This window comes from Battus philenor, unplaced genomic scaffold (assembly GCF_028537555.1).
Source record: "Battus philenor isolate CCGP_79_NKW_IND1 unplaced genomic scaffold, ilBatPhil1.0.hap1 SCAF_14, whole genome shotgun sequence".
NCBI classification, from domain to species: Eukaryota; Metazoa; Arthropoda; class Insecta; order Lepidoptera; family Papilionidae; genus Battus; species Battus philenor.
In genome coordinates, this window is record NW_027181676.1 from 12,071,181 (window position 1) to 12,093,002 (window position 21,822).

A 21,822-nucleotide genomic window follows, 5' to 3' on the forward strand; every position below is an offset into this window, starting at 1 on the left:
ATCGATTTTAGGATATAAAAACTCTCTTATAGAAATATTAAGTAATGTAAGATTTAACACGGAATCTTTCAATAATCGTCATCGTCACATGTTTATAAAATGTAAATTCTTTATTTATTCTTTCAAATTAATTTTATTTCCTTCAAGGTAATCCCTGTCTAATAAAAAGCACCTATGCCAACGCTTTTTCCAGCTCTCGAAACATTCTGGTGAAGCCTTAAATAGGTTGCACTTTGAAGAGTGCTCGAAGGCTCTTTTCGAACTGATCAATCCATCTTCATCTTCATCTCTATTTTACTGATGACTTGATCTCTGGAGCCTTTAAGAGTAGAGTGAAAAGGTTTCTTTTGAGATGGGCGTGTACCACCTTCATCTTCATATATACTTTCCATCAGGTGAGATGGAAAACAAACGCCTATTCTATTACAACTATATAAAAAAAGCCTTCGAGACCTTTCTTGATTCTGTTTTTATCTCCTTAATCGTGTCAAACCGGCGTCCCAGCATTGGGCGTTGGAGTTTGCTGAATAGCCTGAAGTCTCACGCATAACAGGCAAATACGGTGGTTGCGTAATGCTATGAATCGAGTTTTTGAAACTTTTTTTGAAAAAATTGTCCAGTTTTGGCACTAAACGGGACATGACGCTTTTGAGACACAAAAAAATACTTCAAAATGGTTTGGGTTGTGCCAAGTGATATACCAACTTTCGGCAAACAGTTGTAAAACTATAATCAGATGTGATAAGTGAACATTGGCGTTATCAAATAATCTAGAAGCGAGCGTATTGCAATGTCGTGTGAAGGGTTCCATGTGTTATTTTGCTCAAATACCCATGGATTACATTGTACTTTATAATTGATCGTCTGTAGTTATAAAAATAGATAATGCATAGAAAGGCTCCGCGATATGATCGGTGGAAACTTGTTTTACATACCACTTAATAACATTTATTATATTAATGATTTGGTTTTTTCATTTAAAAAAAAAAGGTTAAAACCATGTAACTTTTGCACAAAATATGAATGATTTATGTGATGATTTTCCAAAGCGCGAAACGCTCTTTGTGTCGGTGCCAAGGGAAGTATGAAAAACTTTTCCCCACAACGAAAATGTTCCACGGGAGTCGAGAGCCGAAATTAGGTGTACTTAGCAAAGTATATTCAGTTCCTTGTTGTTAAAATTTGGGTTTGTTCGTCTATTTCAACGAATACTGCGCTAGACTTTAGGCACATTGTTAGGACTGTTTTAGGATTTACCGTGAGATAACTTTGAAAGGTAAAATAACATTCACTAGGTGGAGATCATATATCATCATCACAGCCGATAGATGGCTACTTCTAAAGATCGTCACTATGACCAGTCTTGCTATATATATATACATATATATAAATACAAATATATATACATATATATATACATATATATATATTACATATATATACATATAAACATAAATATATACATATATATATTTAACCAACAAATATTTGAGTGTTGATTATGTATGTGTCGGCTATCATTTGTATATATAATATATTAATTTCGAATGAATCACTAAAATTTTTACACAAAAACGTATTTTCTGAGGTTAGACAATTACATAATTAATTTGTACAAAGTCGTTAACTCAATGAATGAGCGAACCCGTTTCACTAACAAGCAAAAGGTAAATGTTTGGTCTAATCAGTACCAAAAAGATGTAGCCAACTCGACCAACTACGTGCTGTCAATACGAACTTGATACTTAATTGTAAATTACAATTGAAATAACAGTGACAAACAAAAAACTAATTACAAACTCGCCATTGCTCCGTAACCAGTTACATCTTTTTTAATTAAAAAGTCAAGTTTACAGTGACCAGTTGTATACGTATTTTTGTAGTCCAAGGTTGTTTATTTAACGATTTCATTTCACTTCGTTCTTAACGCGTGTGACTGTTATATATTTACTGTATTTGGTTAAAGGATCACGTTTAAAGTTATCAATATCATCATCTTTTCCGCCAAAAGATGTCCATTGCTATTATTACGCCATCCGCACATTTTCAATAAGACTGTTTGGAAACGGCCTCCAGCTTCTTACGACGACTATATCAATATTGTTTGCCCACTTTATTCATTCAACGCTGCTCTAGCCCGTGCATGGTCAACAGTCCACTACTGTAAGGTCCCAGCGGGTATCTCACGCTGATGAAACCTCCAAGAATTAATCTGCATCGTGCTTTGAAAAATTACTAAATGTATTAAAGCATACAACTGACATTTGACCTCTGAAAATACAATTCATTATATTCACACTCACAAAAATGCTCAATAAGGAAGGGCCAACACAGCCTACCATTTGTCCTACGTGTTTAAACTCCCGTGAGTCATTATTCACGAGAAATAAGCCGGATCGCTTTCAAAAAATACAGACTCCACTTCTCTTACTCGGTTTTTCAAGTCAATCGACACATTTTTAAAAGCATGTTCATTCCCCAGTTCAACACACCCCAACGCATACACTATCTTCTAGATAGCGAAGAAACTAGAAGCCAGGTGCGACAGAGGTGGTGTATATATTTTATATATATTATTTTCATACTTTCTGTTATACTAAAATAATATTTTTTTTAAAAATTACTAAATAATACAATGCTTTACTGCATCGCAAATCACCGTGTCATTACTTTCTGGTTTAAGCGTGACTAATTTAGACACTTGACTCATTACCACTAATCGATTTTACCATCATTAACACGTAATAGAAGTAATTATCTGTTTTAAATAACAGGTAATAATTGTTAAAAGTAGCAGCAATAAAAATAAAAACGTACGTTTCTTTTGTTTATAGCTAATGTAATTATAATGGAATGTATAGCAAATAATTAATAAACCATTATTGCGCCTTACGCGTTCAGTAGTGTTGCAAATAAAAAATGAATTATCGAATTCGGACCAATGTTAAGCATTCGTTCCGTTCCCACGGTCATTAGCGGCGGCGTCGTCGGTAAACGAATTTTCCCACGTTACGGGAATGCCTCGTAATTTCCTACGTTACCTGTTATCAGCCACGTTGCTCCATATTTAACTTCACTAATGCGTAGGCTGTGAATTTAGTGAGGAAATTAAACCTGAATAGCTACATTATTGTACACGCTGAACTGTTTTTCATTGAGGATGACGTACATATAAATTATGAAAGATGAAAGATAAAGCTTGTACAATCTTTAATATGAGGACTAAAGATTCTTTTATCGAAGTGTTTTGTAAAGAAGATATAATACTTGGGCATTTTAATAATAACATAAACAAGGAGTCACTGTAAATGAGGGTATGTGGAGTGACCTTCTGTAAAAAACCTATGCTCAAGTGTGAACTGTATGACCATGTGATAGCTCATAATATTGTGTAATACTTATACCTCATCAAGGCGTCTTCTCTTCTTCTTTTCAGCCAATAGCCCACTGCAAGGCTCGATGACCAATCTTGCACCACCTGCATCCAACGACTTTTGTTCTTTAACCTTACAAGGTTAGGTAGGCCATGAGCCAATGCTCTTGGCTGCCGCTTGAGAACATTATGGACCCAGCAGCCATTGGTTGCACCACCGATGTGCCACGCCCACTGCCATTTAGACGTGCAATTTTTCGAGTTACATCATTGATCTTGGTTCTTTTGCAGATCTCCTCGTCACTGATGATGATGACCCTCTCCAGTATTCTCTGGGTGACCTTGAGCCCTCTTATGTGGCCGTTCGGAAGTGACCACGTCTCAGGGCTTGCCCTTCATATACTAACCTTTTCGAAAGCAAGGATAGGATGATTTCGGGTTTAATAAACCTGCACAGAAAAGCCAGGCCATAGCTACTGAGCCAACTTCTTGCAATAAATATAGTACGAATGGGAAGTTACAAAAAACGATTATATAAAAGAATTAGACCAGTTGAACTTAGTGAATACACTGATTACAATAATATGTACGAGGTGAAGACATACTAGGTATTATAGCTTTAATTCCTGCAGCAAGAACGCGTTTTAGATCTCTCTCTTTTTTATCAACGGCTAGGACATATATCGGTAAACATGCACCCTTATACAGAATGTGTGACCTCCACAATTCATATGTTACTGATATTGATATATTCTGGTGCTCTCTCGTATCTTTTAAAAAACAAGTTCATTTGAAATTATTGAGTACATACAATGCAATTTAAACCATAATATAAATATATAAACCATAGTCTTTGATCCCTATTTAGTAATATTTTTATTTGTTTTTTCATTGTTTGACTATAAATCATTATATGTTCTCAGTGAGATAATTATAAGGTAGCAACTGTAACTAATTTTATATTTCTAAGCTTATAGGTTTGTACTTTCTTACTGCCTTTTGTTACGGTCTATCTCCAATAAAGTAAATAAATAAAAAATTTATGTGTTTCATATTGAACAATACACAGTTAAGACATCTCTAAACAATTAAGCCGACTATAATCCCTTACAAAGATGGTGTACTATTTCATCTTTATTTAATATTAAACGACAAGGACCTAATTAGAAAAAGAGAACAATCAAAACTAAACTTCTTCTATTATCGGAGCCACTTACGACTAATTGTGTCCATTAAGGAACCTGTTAAATTGCTATTCTTGTTTTACAAGTGAATTGTTCAACACAAAGATAAAAATTCCGTTATTTAGGGTCAACGTTTTAGGGATTGTCACGATTTTGGAAAAAGAAAATTAACAAAAAATAGGTTTATATTTATTCTAATCTACGATCTACTTGCATTACGTTTAACAAACTCGAAGACTCCATCGTCTAAATTATAAAATTTCAACGCGCAGGAAAGAGATGAATATATTGCATTTAGTGTTTTCATTGATTAGAGTATTCGGGTTTAATAAAACGTTTAAGAATGGTTAAGGAATAGCTTTAAAATATTTCATAGCGAAGGAATGTAACAAATTAAAATAAGTGCCAATTCGAACTTTTCTTATTTTATTATACTTCCTTATGTACTTTTATGTTATACAAATTTCTCTTTTTCATAGTAAGCTTCTGGAATGGTAGTGGGCAAAGCACATAGCGCGCAGAAGATTAAGTTGAAATTCTGGAGTGAAGATCGTGGACTTCCCGGCGCAGCATACGTTATCTATTCACTGGTTGAATAGATGACCTTGTAATTGAAAACTTATCGACTTTATTTGAAATTATATTGCTCAAGTTTTTTAAAAATTTTAACTAAATTCCAATGAAAACCCTATATTGTATATATAGCATTTTAACTTATGTGATTCTTGTTATATAAGAAATTGTTGTAAACATTTATTCGTTTTACTTAAGGTAACTTGTGAGAGTTTTTTTTAATAACTACTACGCGACAACTAAAATCCAAATAACTTGTTTCGACGAGTGTGTAACTTGTGTAATTACACCGCAATTTGTTTTTACTTTCACTTTAAATGTTAAAATACTTTCGAAAACCTTTAACAATTTTAGGACACTTGATATTAGCGAATCAGTGTTGTAATTTAATTACTTTATACTTTTGAATCTTAAAAGCTTTAATAATAATTGATTTTTTTTTACCTCAAATTGCATTTGCAAATTCCGCTGTTTTTAGGGTCTAGGGCACAAAGGACGCCTAGCCTAAGAGTTCTTTTAAAATAGCGAAGCTCGACTCCATAGGACATCGCCACAGGCCGCTATACTACAATTTCACAGGATGGGAAAGCTGTCAAGATTCTAGATTGCCTTAGATGAACCCTCCATGGAGTGACAAGGCCACAAAAGGATATCAGCTTCAGCTGTAACTTGTCGATAATATCCGCCTAGCATTCCGACACAAAGATGTCCGAGAGAACTGAACCTTGGCTTGGCCGATTGCTATTGCCTGGCTAATATCACTATTGCCACTTCGGAAAACTTTACTGCTCGTAAAAGATATGGAGTTTTTCCTGTAATGCTTGTATCTAGTATGATTGGGGGTTGGCATCCCCTAAGAGATCATGAATTGTACAAAGCAAATATTACGTACACATAGAAAGATTATCAAAAGATTTGATATATGTTAATAAGTTTTTCATAGTCATAGATTTCATAGTCATAGACGAACCATTAGATAGGTCTGCCTGGTCTAGTTTTTTAAAAAAAAGGTATACCAAATAAGGCAAATAATAGGCCAACAATATTACTACTATCCTACTTATATTTCAACTGTCTTTAAACTATTGTACATATTTTGTATAAATTTTATATTGATAAATCCCTTTAGCTAGTAACTTTACAGGTATCATCGTAAAAATGGTAGGTTTTTTATAGGTGTAAAAGCTTTAATGGAATTGATGAAAAGCTCATTTATCAGCAAAAACCTTTAAAACTTTAACACATATTTCCAATCACCCTGTATAATGTGATCACTAAAATAAGTTACATAATTTTTGTTCTATTGAAATGACAGTACAAAGTTTTCAGAGACAGTAAAAATAATTTATCTAAATACATACATTACCTAATTTTTTATAACAACACATATCTAATTTGGATAGCATGTACCATATATTAATTGACAGAAAAATAGCCATATTATATCTATAACAAATCTTTCTTTAGGCAACTAATTAAAAATGCTATGCTTTACACCTGTTTGATTAGTTTTTAGTCCAAAGACTAATTCCTGCAAGTATCATAAAGTTGACCGAGTCTCTACCTAATAGAAATTTGTTTCACCTTCACGAAAGTTTATTTAACACGCTGTTATCTTTATTTTAAATTAAAGAGTAAATTATTGTGCAGTAAATGTAATATTACACTTTAACAATTAAGCAAATTACATTACAACCATTGTTTAAAATATAGGGTATTCTAGAACTTTGTTAATATTCTCAAGATTATCAGGTTGTACTCGCGTAAGGCGTAGTTCTTGTTTGTTTTACGGAAAAGTTGGCAATAAACAGTGCGATTGGAAAGGATATTGCACTAAATTGCACCATTTCCCGGAAAATAAGATTCATTAAGGCACTAATCTTGGCCTCCGCTGACAGGGGCGCCGCCGTAACTTACTAAGACAAATATATTTAGTGTTTACCTTTTAAACATATTTTAAGATGAACAGGGTGATTAGTTATAAGAGTAAAGTTTGAATGTAATGTATAGCTCATTTGACAAATGGTCATTAACCCGTATAAAGTGACCACAATTGCATGATTTCTGTGAAGTTTCATTAATTTATTTTCCAAATTGAAACGCTACAAATGTCATAAATTCTGACAGTACAATGTTTGCAAGGACAGATGATTAATTTAACCCTTAAATGCATATTGTTGTTTTTAAACAACATACTAAAAACCACAGATTAAATTGACCTTCTTTTAATTTTTTGTTAAACTTGACAACTAGTTCTTTTTTCTGCACTAATTTTGTACATTTTTTAATGTTAGCACTATCCAATGTTTATAAGTATTGAAAATAAGTTAATGTCAAATGTCATTTTGAAGAAAACTTTTCTAGTGGCGCGAAACTAAGTTTTGTAGCTGTGTTTGGACTGATAAAATATCATGTAAGTATATAATATATTTTTATTTGCTTGATTATATCTTCAATTACATGTTCACGTTGTAAAACATTGAAAATCACTTGATGCTACAGTCGAATAGGGCGAAATCTGGTATGTTGTAGGAAAACTACAATGCGCATTGCCTGCTAAATAAATGCATGTTCTGTGAAGGATTTTTCTTTTGGGTTTTACCATGCCGCGATTACTAGAAAGCGAAATTACAAAGTATTTAGAAACTCTTGTAGATTCAGAAGATGGCTTAGAAGAGTGAGACTCCGAAGTAGAGGATGAAGGTCAATATTATCAAATCGCTCGAGATGTTCTTCGGAACCTTGAAAATAGTGATGACGGTGAGAATGTCCAGCCTGATGAAGTGGATGCTGATCCTCTTCTCGTAATCGACAACGATGAAAATATGCCAGACCCTCCTATTTTGGAAGCCGAAGAAGCAGCACCTAAGAGTAAATCACAAGGGATTCCTAGACGACCTCTGGTTTCGCGAAAACGAAACATTATTACTGCTGAAGACAGCCTTATTTTTAGGGGAAAAACTCAGATAACAGAAGCGTTGAGGTCTTGTAACACGTCGTATGTTTTTTTTTTTACATTTTATTTTACATCAGATCTAAAAAAGAAAATTGTAGAACAAAGTAACTTATACGCAGCCCAGAAACAAATCTACTACTGCAAATGGCGCTAAACGTGGTCGACCTAGTGGGAGCACTATACAAAGAGAACTTGTAATGAAGAAGTTCCGAGAACCAGCTCAAGCAATTCCTTTGAAAGACGTCAGATTGGATCAGACATGTCATTAGGCAGTTTGACTGGATAAGCAGCAGCAGATGTAAATTCCCAAAATGTTCAGGCTTTACATTCAAAATGTGCCAAAAATGTCGTGTATCTTTATGTGATACGAAAAAAAGCAATTGTTTTTATAAATATCATAATGAAGCATAAATAAATACTTTTCAAAAACAATATCTACTCTTATTTTACCCATACTTGCAAAATCTCAATGAATGCGCAATGTAGTTTATAAACAACATTCACATTATTGCAAAAAAAGTATAATAAATTCATGTCTAGATTTTTTTTATCATTTTTTCTAGGCTGTAATACATGTCTATTAACAAATATATTTTTTTTAAATGTGAAACAAAAATCGTCCATTTAAGGGTTAAATACACGATATGTAGCAATTCATATTATGAAAATTATTTTTCTTACCATATTGTCATAAGGTTATCTATTATTTCTGAAACCTTTGATTTTTGGACAGGTGTACCATCAGTAAATGATAGAAATTAGCAAAACGTTTACCGCTTTTAAATTTTCACATCTATAACCAATCAGCCTGTATAACTCCGAATAATAATTATAATCTATAAATTTTATTTAAAATGAACGAAACTGAGGACTTATATTTGCAAAGTTTAATTAGTTCAGATTGATTAAATTTCACATTCCATTTTGTGTATTCCGCGGATTATTCCTGCATTCGCTTCAATTGATTTATTTTGGTTTAACTACGTTACGAAAAATTTTATAAATAAAAATTAAAATAATGAAAACAAGAAATTAATATCAATTACATACAATTAATTTTTAAATAATTAAAAGAAAGCATTGCACATAAATTAAAAATATACGTGGAACTTAAATAAGTAAGAAATGCATTAAGGATTAATCCACAATGTTCACTTTAACTTGTTCTAGTAGTTTTGATTTTGTCCTATTAATCTTTTTATACTTCGGATTCGCTTTGACAGATCTTCTGATGCTATTTCTAGTCATGACACGATCGAAGATCTCTTCACTAGTATCCTCGCTACCGTCGTCGGAGAAGTGATTATTCATACTGTCGTTCAATTTCTTCGGTTTAATGATGACTGGCTCTATCAAACTATCTGATAGAACGTTATCTTCTGAAACAGTTCTTTCATCGTCGCTTGTTACTTTTTCATTACTGAATTGCGGTACAAGTATTCTGTTTTCTGTGAATTGAGCGTCATGATGCTTCTTTTTCTCTTCTTTCTTTTTATTGACATCTCTATTAGAAGGTTTATATTTCATTGGAGAAAAATCTACTCTACGTAAGAATCCAATAGGATCTGTAAATTTTCGGCTGCATTTCCTAGTTGCTTTGACTTCTGCTTTCGCTTCAGTTTTATTTCTAATACTATCCTCGTGCTCTAACGCTACACCTGAGTCTGAATTAGAATCTGCAATTGTTACATCTGGGTTCGAAAACTTATGAATTAATTTATTGTTAAGATCTTCTATTATTCCAGCTTGTTTGCGAATTATCTCATCTTTTTGCGCCAGTTGTACTGTGACAGTCTCCATTCGAATAGCTAAGTTAATTTCATATTTTTGCAGCTCGCTTGATAAGAATTCAAGCTCTTTCTTTCGGTTCATTTCTAATTTTTTAATGATTTCTGATTGTTTTAAATAAGCCTCTTTCATTTTGACTATCTCTTTTTTGTGCGTTGTTTCCAGAAATTTAATAACATTGTAAGCTTTTTGTAATGTTTTTGGTTGTGTAATATTTTCTTTCTCAATATTAGCCATCTTTGCCAAAAGGATCTGTAACAGAAAGTTTTTTTTTTGATTAAAATTAATAATCAAGTCATTAATATCGGCTTTGTATTACGAACACATCGTAATAGATTTTTTGATTGTTTTAAAAAGGGCCTTACGTTTATAAGCTAAGAGTATCAGAGTATTTACTACCTTGGTGAATAGAATTACGTTAGTCATTTTACATAAAATATTCAAAATTTGAATATTAGCAAATAGTATAATTTCTAGAGTAAAAGACGCTTGCTAAATTAAGTTGACTATAGATCATAAGTCGCAAATAAATGAATTAAATAAGTTTTGATACTTGTGGTTTCTAATACATTGCCTAAACCGGAACTAAATAATCTTTAAACATCTTTCTTAATCGTTATAAAACCATCAAGAAGAGTATTTTATTGTTACTTAAATCATTTTGTAATGAAAAAAGTTGCTTCTGAGTTGTGATGCAATATCACTAAATATATTTCTGAGGTAACTGTACTTGTCATCTTTTATAGCAATCTAGCATTATTGTCATTTGGAGGCGTTGAATGCCAAAATTAAATTTTGTCCCTTATTCCCAGTAAGACACTTCCGAGTGGTTCCTATGTGTGACTACCAGAGTAATATAGTATATTCCTATTTGTTTTTCCATTGTTAGGATCTGTATCCCACAGACATTAGTGTCCGTGCCTTTGTTTTACATTTACGTTTAATATTTTCGAGATTTTATTTGCTCACATATTTGCTTGTCATAGTGTTTACTATGCTAATTAATCCGAGTCTCCTCTTAAACTATTTCTTTACATAAACCTTAAACTATTTCATACTCCGCATTGCCCTGCTCAAGTTGTACGCCAATATCTGTGCGATGGTTACTGTATTCGCTACATCGATGAATCGTCCATTCATTCTCGTCCGTATAATATATGCACGAGTTCGTGTGACGAAATAGTGCTATTCCTCTTTATCATAATTTATTTATTATATTCAGTTGTTTACAGTTTACTAAATTCCATAAGATCAAACGTTTAGAAAGGAATTGATATCGAAGTGTTCTGATTTTATTTTGTATAAGTCGCATTCTTTTAGAACATTTTAATCGGTTCAATTTTTGATAGGTTATGTGCACATATATATTAGAAATTTCCATCTAAGTGCTGACTCATCACGATATCTTTCAAATCATAACACTTAAAGACTTGAAATTTGATACAAATATTTAATTTGCTGTGTAAAATTTAGCTAAGAACGTACTTTGTAAAGTTACGGTAGTGTGTGATATTGTAAAATATTTTTATCACAAATAAATCGATTTTAAACTTTTGTATAAACATTGTTTGTAATACATTTTAAACAATCGATAATTTATCATTCACTTCCTCTAATTGTTTTTGGGAGGCCTGTGTCTTACAGTGGGTGTAAGTCAGCTAATATGATGATGAAGATGATTGTTTAAAGTATGATAGATGTTATTTATAGTTAAGTAGAGAACTGATGCTACTTTAAAACAGGTTGAAGAATGTGTTTAATCATAATAACAAAGGGAGTATTATATAAATACTTTTATTATGCAGAGTTTATGAATAGCTAACGTAGTGCTAGCGAATCGCAAGGCGAACCAATGATTGTGCCTAAACTGGATCGTATTACTTCTAGCGACGAAAAACAATAGTACCAGCGAGATTATCGAATTGGCAACCAGAGGACACAATCAAGAGTGGTAAAGTGTTATAAAAACAGTTGTATCGCACCTAAGGTATACGAGCGTGAAGGAGTATTGGCCGCTCCATTCATTCAGCCCGATACCGATTTCCTTACCAGAGTATACCCTAGTGCGGGATATAGCAGTTTTAGTAGCACTATAGCATATAATGGCATTACACCTTATTTATAATGAATGGTACGTTCTACCACACTTAATGTTATTATTCAATAACAGATTACTGATAAAATGTTTTCTTCTTCACATCATGTACGGGAGGTCAGCTAACACTAATGATAACACCGCTAATCCAGTAAATAATAACTTGTAATATTAATGTAACTCGTAATATTAAGAACTGAGGTGAAGAATGAGAGAAGACGAAAGAAAGGAATGTAAAAAAAGGTAAAGAGTGAAAGATATTGTGTTGTGTGGCAGTAAAGAGAATGAATGATAATGTGACGTATGAAAGAAGAAATCAATTAAGACTGTAAATAACTCATAAGAAAACTAAAAACCTTAACTTTTCACATGTTAGGGGAGCTAGAGAGGCCTCCAATAAAGGGGCCAAAAAATCCAGTAAGTAATGACATGGGAAAAAATAGGTATAAAGTTACCTGTATTGCTCTTTTACTATAACTATCGCAGATTCTTGAAACATGATATTTACGACTAGTTTTTCTTTGGGCTTAAATCTTTCTCTGGATAATAAAGCTGCTGATGTTTTTATATTTCTCATTACATAAAGATTATTTTGCCTACTATTTAGTTATACATGTTGTTATACAAACAGTAATGAAACATACAATAAGAATAATAAAAACAACACATATATACATATATGTGTGTATACTTCTTCTTTTTATTTTTAGTTCGATGGACAGCTACTGCAAGGCCTCCATGATTGTAACGATGACCGGTCCTGCGCTGCCCGCATACAGCGACTCTCCGCGACCGTAACTATGCCCTCGGTCCTCTTTCAGGAGGGAAACTCACTCGAGAACCTGTGTTATATACATGTATATACGAGTATAACTATAGTCTAGTCAACTCTTTGACGTCGTTTGAAGACTGTCTTGATCATGGATGCACAGACCGCGGCCTGCCGGTCGAATACTGGTGGACCGCCGACAGCAAAAATAATACTATCGTACATTCGAAAAATATTGAATTCTATTCCAGAATAAATCCAAAAAAAAAATTAATCACCTATACTTCTGGCGGCCGGCCCGCCATCAGTTCATGATTTGCCCGAGTCCTAGTCTTAATAAGTCTGTGCGTTCGCTTCTGTGCATGCAACGAAGACCTTGGAAGTATCATAGGACCACTATTAAAGAAAATTAATTTTAGTGTCAATAATAATAGATTATGTTTCATTACCTCATAGGATGTAAATGTGTTTTATAAATGTTTGAGTTGATGAGTTTCGATGCGTGTGTTACCTACATTTAACTATTAGTGAAAGGCCGAAGACATAAAATTCGTGAACAAAAATATCATGGAGTTGAATAAAATATATTCTGATATGTTTTAAAAATACTTGAGAACAATGTGGTAAAAACATATGTATTCTAGTTATTTATTTTTACGTTTTTCTCGGTTGATGATAAACTACGTTTTAAAGTTTTTGTTATGAAGTTATCCGATATGACTGTTAAATTGCAGATGATTCTAAAAAAACAGTCCTTTCAAAAACATACCAGAAGACAAAGGATAAGTGTAAATGAGTCAAAAATACATCTTCATAGGGTAAACATTGACAAAGATGAATATATGTTAAACATCCATAGTTGTTTTGTGGCATTAAAGTTGTCCAACTAGATAAAATAATAAACACTATATCTTATTAGTTAATATATTGTTCGAATTTCGTGTAAATATATCGCGAAACACCCGAAACATTCCGAGCGCTATACAAAGATATTAATGATGCTTCTTTCTCTAGTTACGTCTGGTAATGATACTAAGGTATCGAGTGTACGTTTTGCAAATAACATCTGCTTTCCACATTCCGCTGCGCATCCCTTGTCACTTCCCACATGCCGGGTCCCGCTGTTTATACATGTAGTCTTACACCGACCGCCTCTGTATAAAAACAATGTCGCATTGTCTTCCACACAAATGACCTTTTGAACGGTAAACAGGCGGTTCTTTTGTCTCATACATTATTTGTATACGTAATACTTTTAAACGTATTTCATAAGGCACTGTGTTAAAACATCGTTCATTTATTTATTACTAATTTAACAGCGCAGTCTCTTTCACGAGGACTTCTGATGTCATTGGTATTCTTACAGTCGCTTAACACACCCCATCTTAGGGGGCGGCAGTGTACTCCCTAACCGCAAACAGCATAGGCTAATCAAGGTTGGAACCGGATTTCTCCTTGCCTTGCCTGTGGTCCACGCTGTCGCAAGCCGCATATTCATAACATAAACACTACATAGCTCTACTCGGGTAGAGCGGTTTACTACGTGCGAACCTCATTGTACAATTGGAATGCGTCTGTCCAGCTGATGTTTTATTTTTAAGTTCACATACCCTTCCATTCCGATGAAGTTGTAAAAGCCTTCAGGCTGTCAGCGTCAACTTCAATCGAAACCAAGCAAGTCGCTTAACGTCATGGAGAGGTGTGGGGATTTGTAGACGAATGAAAGTAATTAATATAGCGCAAAGGTAAGTTGAAGTAGCAATAGGCAAGCTACGTAGTGTGCAACAGATAGCTTATATTCTGAAGATTCTAGGAAGGAGATCGCGGGTTGGTCTGTGCACTGTAGCGTCGGACATCCCAGAAGAAAAACGACGGATGTAGTGTTATTGTAAATCTACGTGGAGGGCCTATGTCTTGCAGTGGACGTCTAACGACTGTTTTGATGATGTTTTACTTCAAAATCCTTAAGTATTATTAAGAGATTTAGATTAATTTAAACTAAGCGCAAAGGTTTTCAAAGTCGAATACGAACATTTCAAAGAGACCAATACTACGCAGCAAATGAATATTGGTAAAGGGCCATAACACTCAACCATTTGAATACGTCACCTACAGGTCGTCATGTACCCATACTGAGTAGTCTTTTCTGGTCCCAACCAGAAAAGACTACTCAGTAACTAACAGCCCAACAAAAGGAGAGTGTAGAAAATAGAGGCCTACACAATAGTCAAGAGAAGTTGAAGAGAGACTGCGGAACTGTTGTAACATGTATCATGTTTTGACGGGCCCCATTTTTGGGCACTTTACGTTCACCCATACATTCGATTTCGTTTCGGAGGTTTATTTATTTGAATTTTTTACATTTCAATTATAAATCTCCATTCATCCTTCACCATCGTTCGTAAGGTATCGCAGCATTTTATTTTTGAAAATAAATACTTTATATCACAGACCTTTCTTTTACTTATTATTTGTAAGAACCTTCTTTGTTTGTTTATTTTAAATTATTATTTTATTCAATTATATCACATTACATATTGTTCCTTGATTTTGGGGCTATGAAAACCGTTAAAAAATTTAATATTACACATTTATACACATTTTAAACATGACGGTTAAGTTGTTATTTGATTTTTTTATTAATATTGTTTCAGTAATTCAACAACAACTAATAAAAAAATTAAAATGAATGTAAAAAATTATCGCAGTAAGAACAAAAAAATTTCATGTAGAGGTTTGATCTTAATAATACATTTTTAATATATTATACTGTCGTATGTAAGACTGGATAAGGTCCCCAATTTATACCCACATAATATTTTAAATTCCTGATTCTTTTAAAGTAATTATTAAAGGGCGTATATATATATATATGTGTGTAGCCGAGCTGTGATAACCCAGCGATAAGGATTGAGAGCTACGACCGTAGATCATGGGTACGATTCCCGGGATACAATGTTATATAATTCGATACACGAACTCGTACCTGTATGACACAGATGATACTCAAGATGCAATTGCGAAATTCATTGATGTGGCGAATACGTCAACCATCGCAGATACTGGTGCACAGCCTGAGGATACCAATATGGAATAGGAATAAGGAAGTGGTCGCACATACCGTAGTTTTAAAAACTGGACATTGTTAGGGAGTCGTTAAAAACAAACAAGACACCGATGAATTAAAAAAATAATAATAATTAGTTAACTTCAACTAAGTTTTAAATAGTTTGCAATTTAAGTTAATAAATAGATTATGAAACTTAGTAAACACTGTAACATGTAAAAATGTAAGCGAAAAAAAATCGGTAATAAATGTAAATATAAAAACAAAGCCACGAACGCTTATGTCTATGGAACATAGTTCTTCATATATGGTTGCTACTGCTTTCAAATAATTTTTCAGAGGGTGAGCAACAGCGTCTTTTGCATACCATATGTTGCGATTATCCCCCATAGCAGTGGCGTACCTAGGGGGGGGCGGTGGGTGCGGTCCGCACCGGGCGGCACTTACCTTGGGGCGGCATTTTTTATATTTACTTATAGTTGTAAAAAGCAACTTGTTCATTTCATATTTATTTTCTTTCTTGAATAATATATGAAAATTCTGTTCCCAACATTGTAATTTTGTTTAGAATTTTTTTAACAATTTCAATCAGTGTCGCTAGTTGCGAAAGAAGCTTCTCAAAATTGAAGTTGATAAAAAATTATCTTCGTTCTACAATGAGTCAATTAAGACTACAAAATCTTGTCAATAGAACAAGAAATTACAAATAATATAAATTTTGAGCATTATACACGATTTTTCTAGTATGAAAACTAGAAGAGTAGGTATTATATACGAGTGCATACAAATATGTCTAAAAAAATTTACTCTGTGTATTAATTAATATTGATTAAATAACTTAATAATTTATTTATGTGTATTAATTTATAAAAACCACTATTTGATTGACTTATAATAAAAAGGGCGGCAAACTGGAGATCGCCCCGGGCGGCAAAAGTTCTTGGTACGCCACTGCCCCATAGATTTCTTTGGAGGAGGCATATGCCTTGAAGTAGGCGTCTATGGGCTGAAATATCGACGATGACAAAAATTTATATGCTCGTTCAAGGTAAAAAGTATTGTCACTACTTTGTTAGTCGAATGTAAAAAGATGCTTCGAAATTGTCTTGTATTGGAAGTTTATGTAATAGCCGTAATTATGTTAGTGGTGAACAATGCTAAGTTCTACCTCCAGCATTAATATAATAATCTATACAAATAAATAAAATTCGAGTGTCTGTTTGTAATAATAAAATACGTTATTAGCTACATGCACATAAATATATTTACGGCACATATATCAAAATTATTCCTGATCCGAATAAATAGTAAAATTTAGTGATAAACCAGAAGCCTTCGCTACTTTAAAACAGGTCTTAAGTTAAGCGCTCTCTGCGCCATGCCACCTCGTACTCGCGGAATCTGCCAATGCCATTTCAGCAGCAGTCAAAAAAATATTGTCTCTCTTTGTTCCGGCGGTGCAGCCATTTCAGAGATTATCTGAAATGGCTGCACCGATTTCACTACTTTTCTTTTAGAAAAAATCTTAAACGAAAGAAAAAAAATTAAATGAACTAAGCAATTTTTTTGGTTAAATTCAACGCGGACGAAGCCGCGGGCTAAGCTAGTGTATAATAAAATTTATTTCAGCTAATCATTTTAATTATAAGTTTAATATTTTTCTATGATTTGATAGTAGTTTTCATTGTAATAGTTTATGGTACACAATATCTTTGTTTGATTACATACTAACACGGCTTTTTATAATTGATTGACGTCAAATATATTATAGTTAGGCACAGCTGTCGTAATTTACTTCATCGTTTCTATGGGAAAAGAAAGGATTTCGTGCCATAGCGAAAATATAAGAAAAATTAGCAATCGGATTGGTCAAAATGTTTTCGACTTTTGTCGATGTGAAGAAGTTTTATTATGTAATGTTCAAAACGATGTTTTAAATATATTTTTTAATTCATATTGTTTTTGTGTGTGTTGGTGTATTTTATTAAATTTAGTGTTAGTGTGAAGAAGTTAGCAGGAATAAATGTACAAGCTCGCATTTGTCGATCGAACAAAAACAGGAGAAATACGGATAATAGTAAATACGGACATAAATTGTGAAATAAAAGCTAAATGCAGAAATAATTTTACTTATACAAAAGGTGTCTGCTATTTCGTAGAGGATTACAGGAGACTACCTTCCAAAGGCTTTTAATTTCATGTCATCAGCCTGCTATTTAGATGATATTTTGACATTTCTTTGAAACCAGTCAGTCATTCTACAGCGAAAATAAGCAATAAGTGACTTCGAAGTAAAATTCTTAATGCACATTATCACAATCTTAAATTCTCCACCAAATCAACCAGAGGTATGTGGAACCAAATCCATCTTCCACGGTAAGCAGAGCGTACAATATACGAATAGTCAGCCATAAATACTTCCAGAAAGATCTTTCGAAACCTGTTCCGTAAGCAATGGAAGGCTAGCTTTACTAAGATGGTCTATAGTTGTTTTTATTTCAATTCTATTTTAAATAGAATAAGGTACTATTTTCAATGGTTAAACAATTTTTAGTTTAAATTACCACGTTTTCCAGGAATCCATTACGGTGTCACTCTGTCCGCGTATAGCATTGTCAGTGAATTGAAAAAGTGTGATGAATGTTTGGCTCTTTTCAAAGCCATTTGCAATGTGTTGTTTTTTTTGTTTACAGGAAAAAAAATTCTAATGTTCAAAAAACAGGACAGACACACTATAATCTTTTATACAGATTTTTTTTTCGTTTTGTGTATTCTTAATTTGCAGTCCTTACGACTTTTGTCAGACTGTCAATACTGTTGTAAAGATGTATATATATATATATATATATCTTTACAACATACGTTTATATATATATATATACACTACTGCCACCTTTTTCTTCATACTACGATTAAGGCGAAACGCGCCTTGAAACTCGTTTTACATAACTGAGTAAAGACGAACCCCAAAAGAAGCTAGAACCTATGAAAGAATAAAATTTTGTTTATCAGGATTACCAATGCAATGTGTTGTTTTTTTGTTTACAGGAAAAAAAATTGTAATGTTCAAAAAACAGGACGGACACACTATAATCTTTTATACAGATTTTTTTTTCGTTTTGTGTATTCTTAATTTGCAGTCCTTACGACTTTTGTCAGACTGTCAATACTGTTGTAAAGATGTATATATATATATATATATATCTTTACAACATACGTTTATATATATATATATACACTACTGCCACCTTTTTATTCATACTACGATTAAGGCGAAACGCGCCTTGAAACTCGTTTTACATAACTGAGTAAAGACGAACCCCAAAAGAAGCTAGAACCTATGAAAGAATAAAATTTTGTTTATCAGGATTACCCTGTTGCCCAAATGGATTTTGCAGATTCGAATGGGCAGGGCGTTGAGTGCGCTTAGCCTGAAACCACTAAGGATAGCGAAGCTCGAGGGCTCCCTAGAAAGCCTCGGCTCGGTCTGCTACACACTACAATTTCTCCGCATCGAAAGGCTGTCGAGTGCTTAGATCGCTTCATCGAACGCTTCATGAAGTGACAACCCTCAAAGGCTCTCACAAGGGGAACTCTGCTTAAACTGTCATTCGATAATACTCGTGTAATCTCGTTGTACAAGAACAGTTGATTTCAAAGATGTCACATCCATAAACGCTAATCGAAATTGTGTCTAACAATTACAAAGTTTCAATTTAGGCTTCATCGTTTAAAATTATTACATGAAAATACTCCCGAAGAAAGATCTTTTTCTCTTGACGTGCATGATAGTTTCGTAATACCAAAAACAAAGTTAAATTTGGAATTATATTTAAAAAAATAAGGTTTTCATGAAAGAAAACGACTGTATTCAAAAAAAAAATTACTTACAACTTCCTTCGTGGCCTGGCCTGTTAACATAAAATATATGTATATATATATGTGTATATATATATATATATATATAATAGCTAAATTCTGTCTGTAAGTACAAAAATACTAAAAAAATATTTATTCAATAATTATTGAATGTAGTTACATGACTGTAATCTGTATATAATACTTATGAACGACGTAAACATTGCGGTTGGACATAGCAGCATCTAAAATTACAATGGAATCCAAGCCTAGACAATTGTCTACAAAATATGCAATAGTATGAGGGTCGGAAAGAATTACCGATATAATCTTTAATTTTGGATGGTAAAGATGTTTATAAGTTTTATAGTGTTATTTGAAATAAATTTAAATATGAAGGCGGATGCTGAAAACACCGTGGACGGCATTAAACCAACATTGCGATCCTCAAAGACACCATAAAGGTGAGGTTAGGGTCTACCGTGTAAATACAAATCCTCTAGTTCTTCGGACATGTCACCCATGACGAGAATTTAATGGAACGTTTGGAAGTCTAACGATCTTGTGAACGCTCTCAAACAAGGTGGACAAATCCAGAAATTGTCACTGAAAACCCAGAAAATGAATGCTCTCCTTCCGCCACCGAGCTACATAGCGACGCTTAGCATTAGGGGGGCACCAGAACCGACCAGGGCATCGTCAAGGCCACTTAAGAATACATGACTGAGGAGACGAAGAAATATGTGAAACATTATCTAAAGTTACTTGTTTACTAGACACATTGTATATATATAACTAAGTAAATATATAACAAATCTCAATCCATCAATCTATAATATATACGTTTACGAAATTTTTCGTAAAATGTATTTAATCAGTAGTTTAAAATTAACATCATAATAAATCAATTTACGTACCTCGTGTTACATTTTTAAGAGTATATTATTGACTTTTCATATAATAAAAAATATATTTTTTATTGAAAAATTTAAATTGCAAATTTAACACACATTTAACGGTATTTTATTTTAACAGTATTGTCTAAAAACATATAAATTTTAATGTATATGTTAAAAAAATGTGTCGAGTTAATAAAAATAAATCATATTTTAAATGTAATTAATTGTGAATATAATTTTATAAACACATTAGATTTTATTACTTATAATTTAAAGCTAATAACTAAATGCTTAAAATTCTGAAAATAGCTTTGTTATTCGACACTCGTCAGATCATACATTAATTAGTGTATAATACATTTATAACAGCGTATTAGATAGAATTAATTAAATCGTTGATTGATAAACTTAATTAGGAATTATATGTTTTAATTAAATTAGTTATCTTATAATTACCTTTCTAGATTAATCCTTAAGACAAAAGGCACATTCAGTCGTATCACTATCAATACGTCACATTCGCCGGTTTATATTCACATCACAAAACACCTTCTCGCCGAATGTTCGAATACATACTGAAGCCCAAAGTGACAATAATAAATTGACGACTTACAAGACCCATTTATTCTATACCACTTTACAAACAATTTGTCTTTGCGGCTATCGTTGCGCTGTTTAAAGAATTTTGAACTCTATTCGCTTGTGTTAAGAAATATAGGCGGTGATTTAAGATGGGAAGATGAGGTGAATGACTCAGCGCCAAGGGCCAGTTTACCTGAGTTCTTGCAAGAGCAGGTACACCGGTCCGACCGGGTTCCAACGACCATAGTTATTGATAGATCGGATTAATTGCAATGATCGGTTTTGTACGTACATTCCTGGAAGGTTCATTGCTTTTGAGGTACAATTTCATTATAGGTTATTTCCTGGAATATTATACATATGTAATAAGCAAGTAATTAAATAATGAGATTCGTTGAGCTTATTATGCAGTCGTAATACGATTATAATGGAATTGGGAAAGGAGTTAATTAATTATGAATATTGTATGCAATGGCGAGGTATTGTATTTACTTTTGCTAGAAAATTTTAAACTAAAACTAGCTTTTGCTGTAGATAAAAAATGTTTCCAGCTCTAACATTTATAAGTTTTTGCTTGGCGTCACCCAATTTTCAAAGAACAAAAATAAAGAAACAGAAAACTGTAAATTTTTTACTCGATAACAAAAGCGAGTAAAAGCGTTGGTTGCCAAAACTCAA

At 33.0% G+C, this 21,822-nt stretch overlaps 1 protein-coding gene across 2 annotated transcripts; it reads right to left on the bottom strand.

Annotated features, from left to right (window-relative positions):
• Positions 1-9,186: 9,186 nt before the first annotated feature.
• On the bottom strand, positions 9,187-21,125 carry LOC137918367 (uncharacterized). Of its 2 annotated transcripts, none has more exons than XM_068761145.1 (2): positions 21,019-21,125; positions 9,187-10,126 (listed from the first exon to the last, which is right to left on the bottom strand). In XM_068761145.1, exon 2 carries the CDS (start codon positions 10,109-10,111, stop codon positions 9,224-9,226), a length of 888 nt encoding a protein of 295 aa, XP_068617246.1. In that variant the 5' UTR covers positions 10,112-10,126; positions 21,019-21,125; the 3' UTR covers positions 9,187-9,223. The 2 variants fall into 2 exon arrangements, with proteins under 2 accessions (XP_068617246.1, XP_068617248.1); XM_068761147.1 differs by lacking the exon at positions 21,019-21,125 and adding an exon at positions 15,725-15,813.
• Between the last annotated feature and the right edge of the window lie 697 nt (positions 21,126-21,822).

Coding starts and splice junctions, on each gene's coding strand:
- LOC137918367 (XM_068761145.1), bottom strand. CDS start 10,111: ATGGCTAATATTGAGAAAGAAAATATTACACAACCAAAAACATTACAA.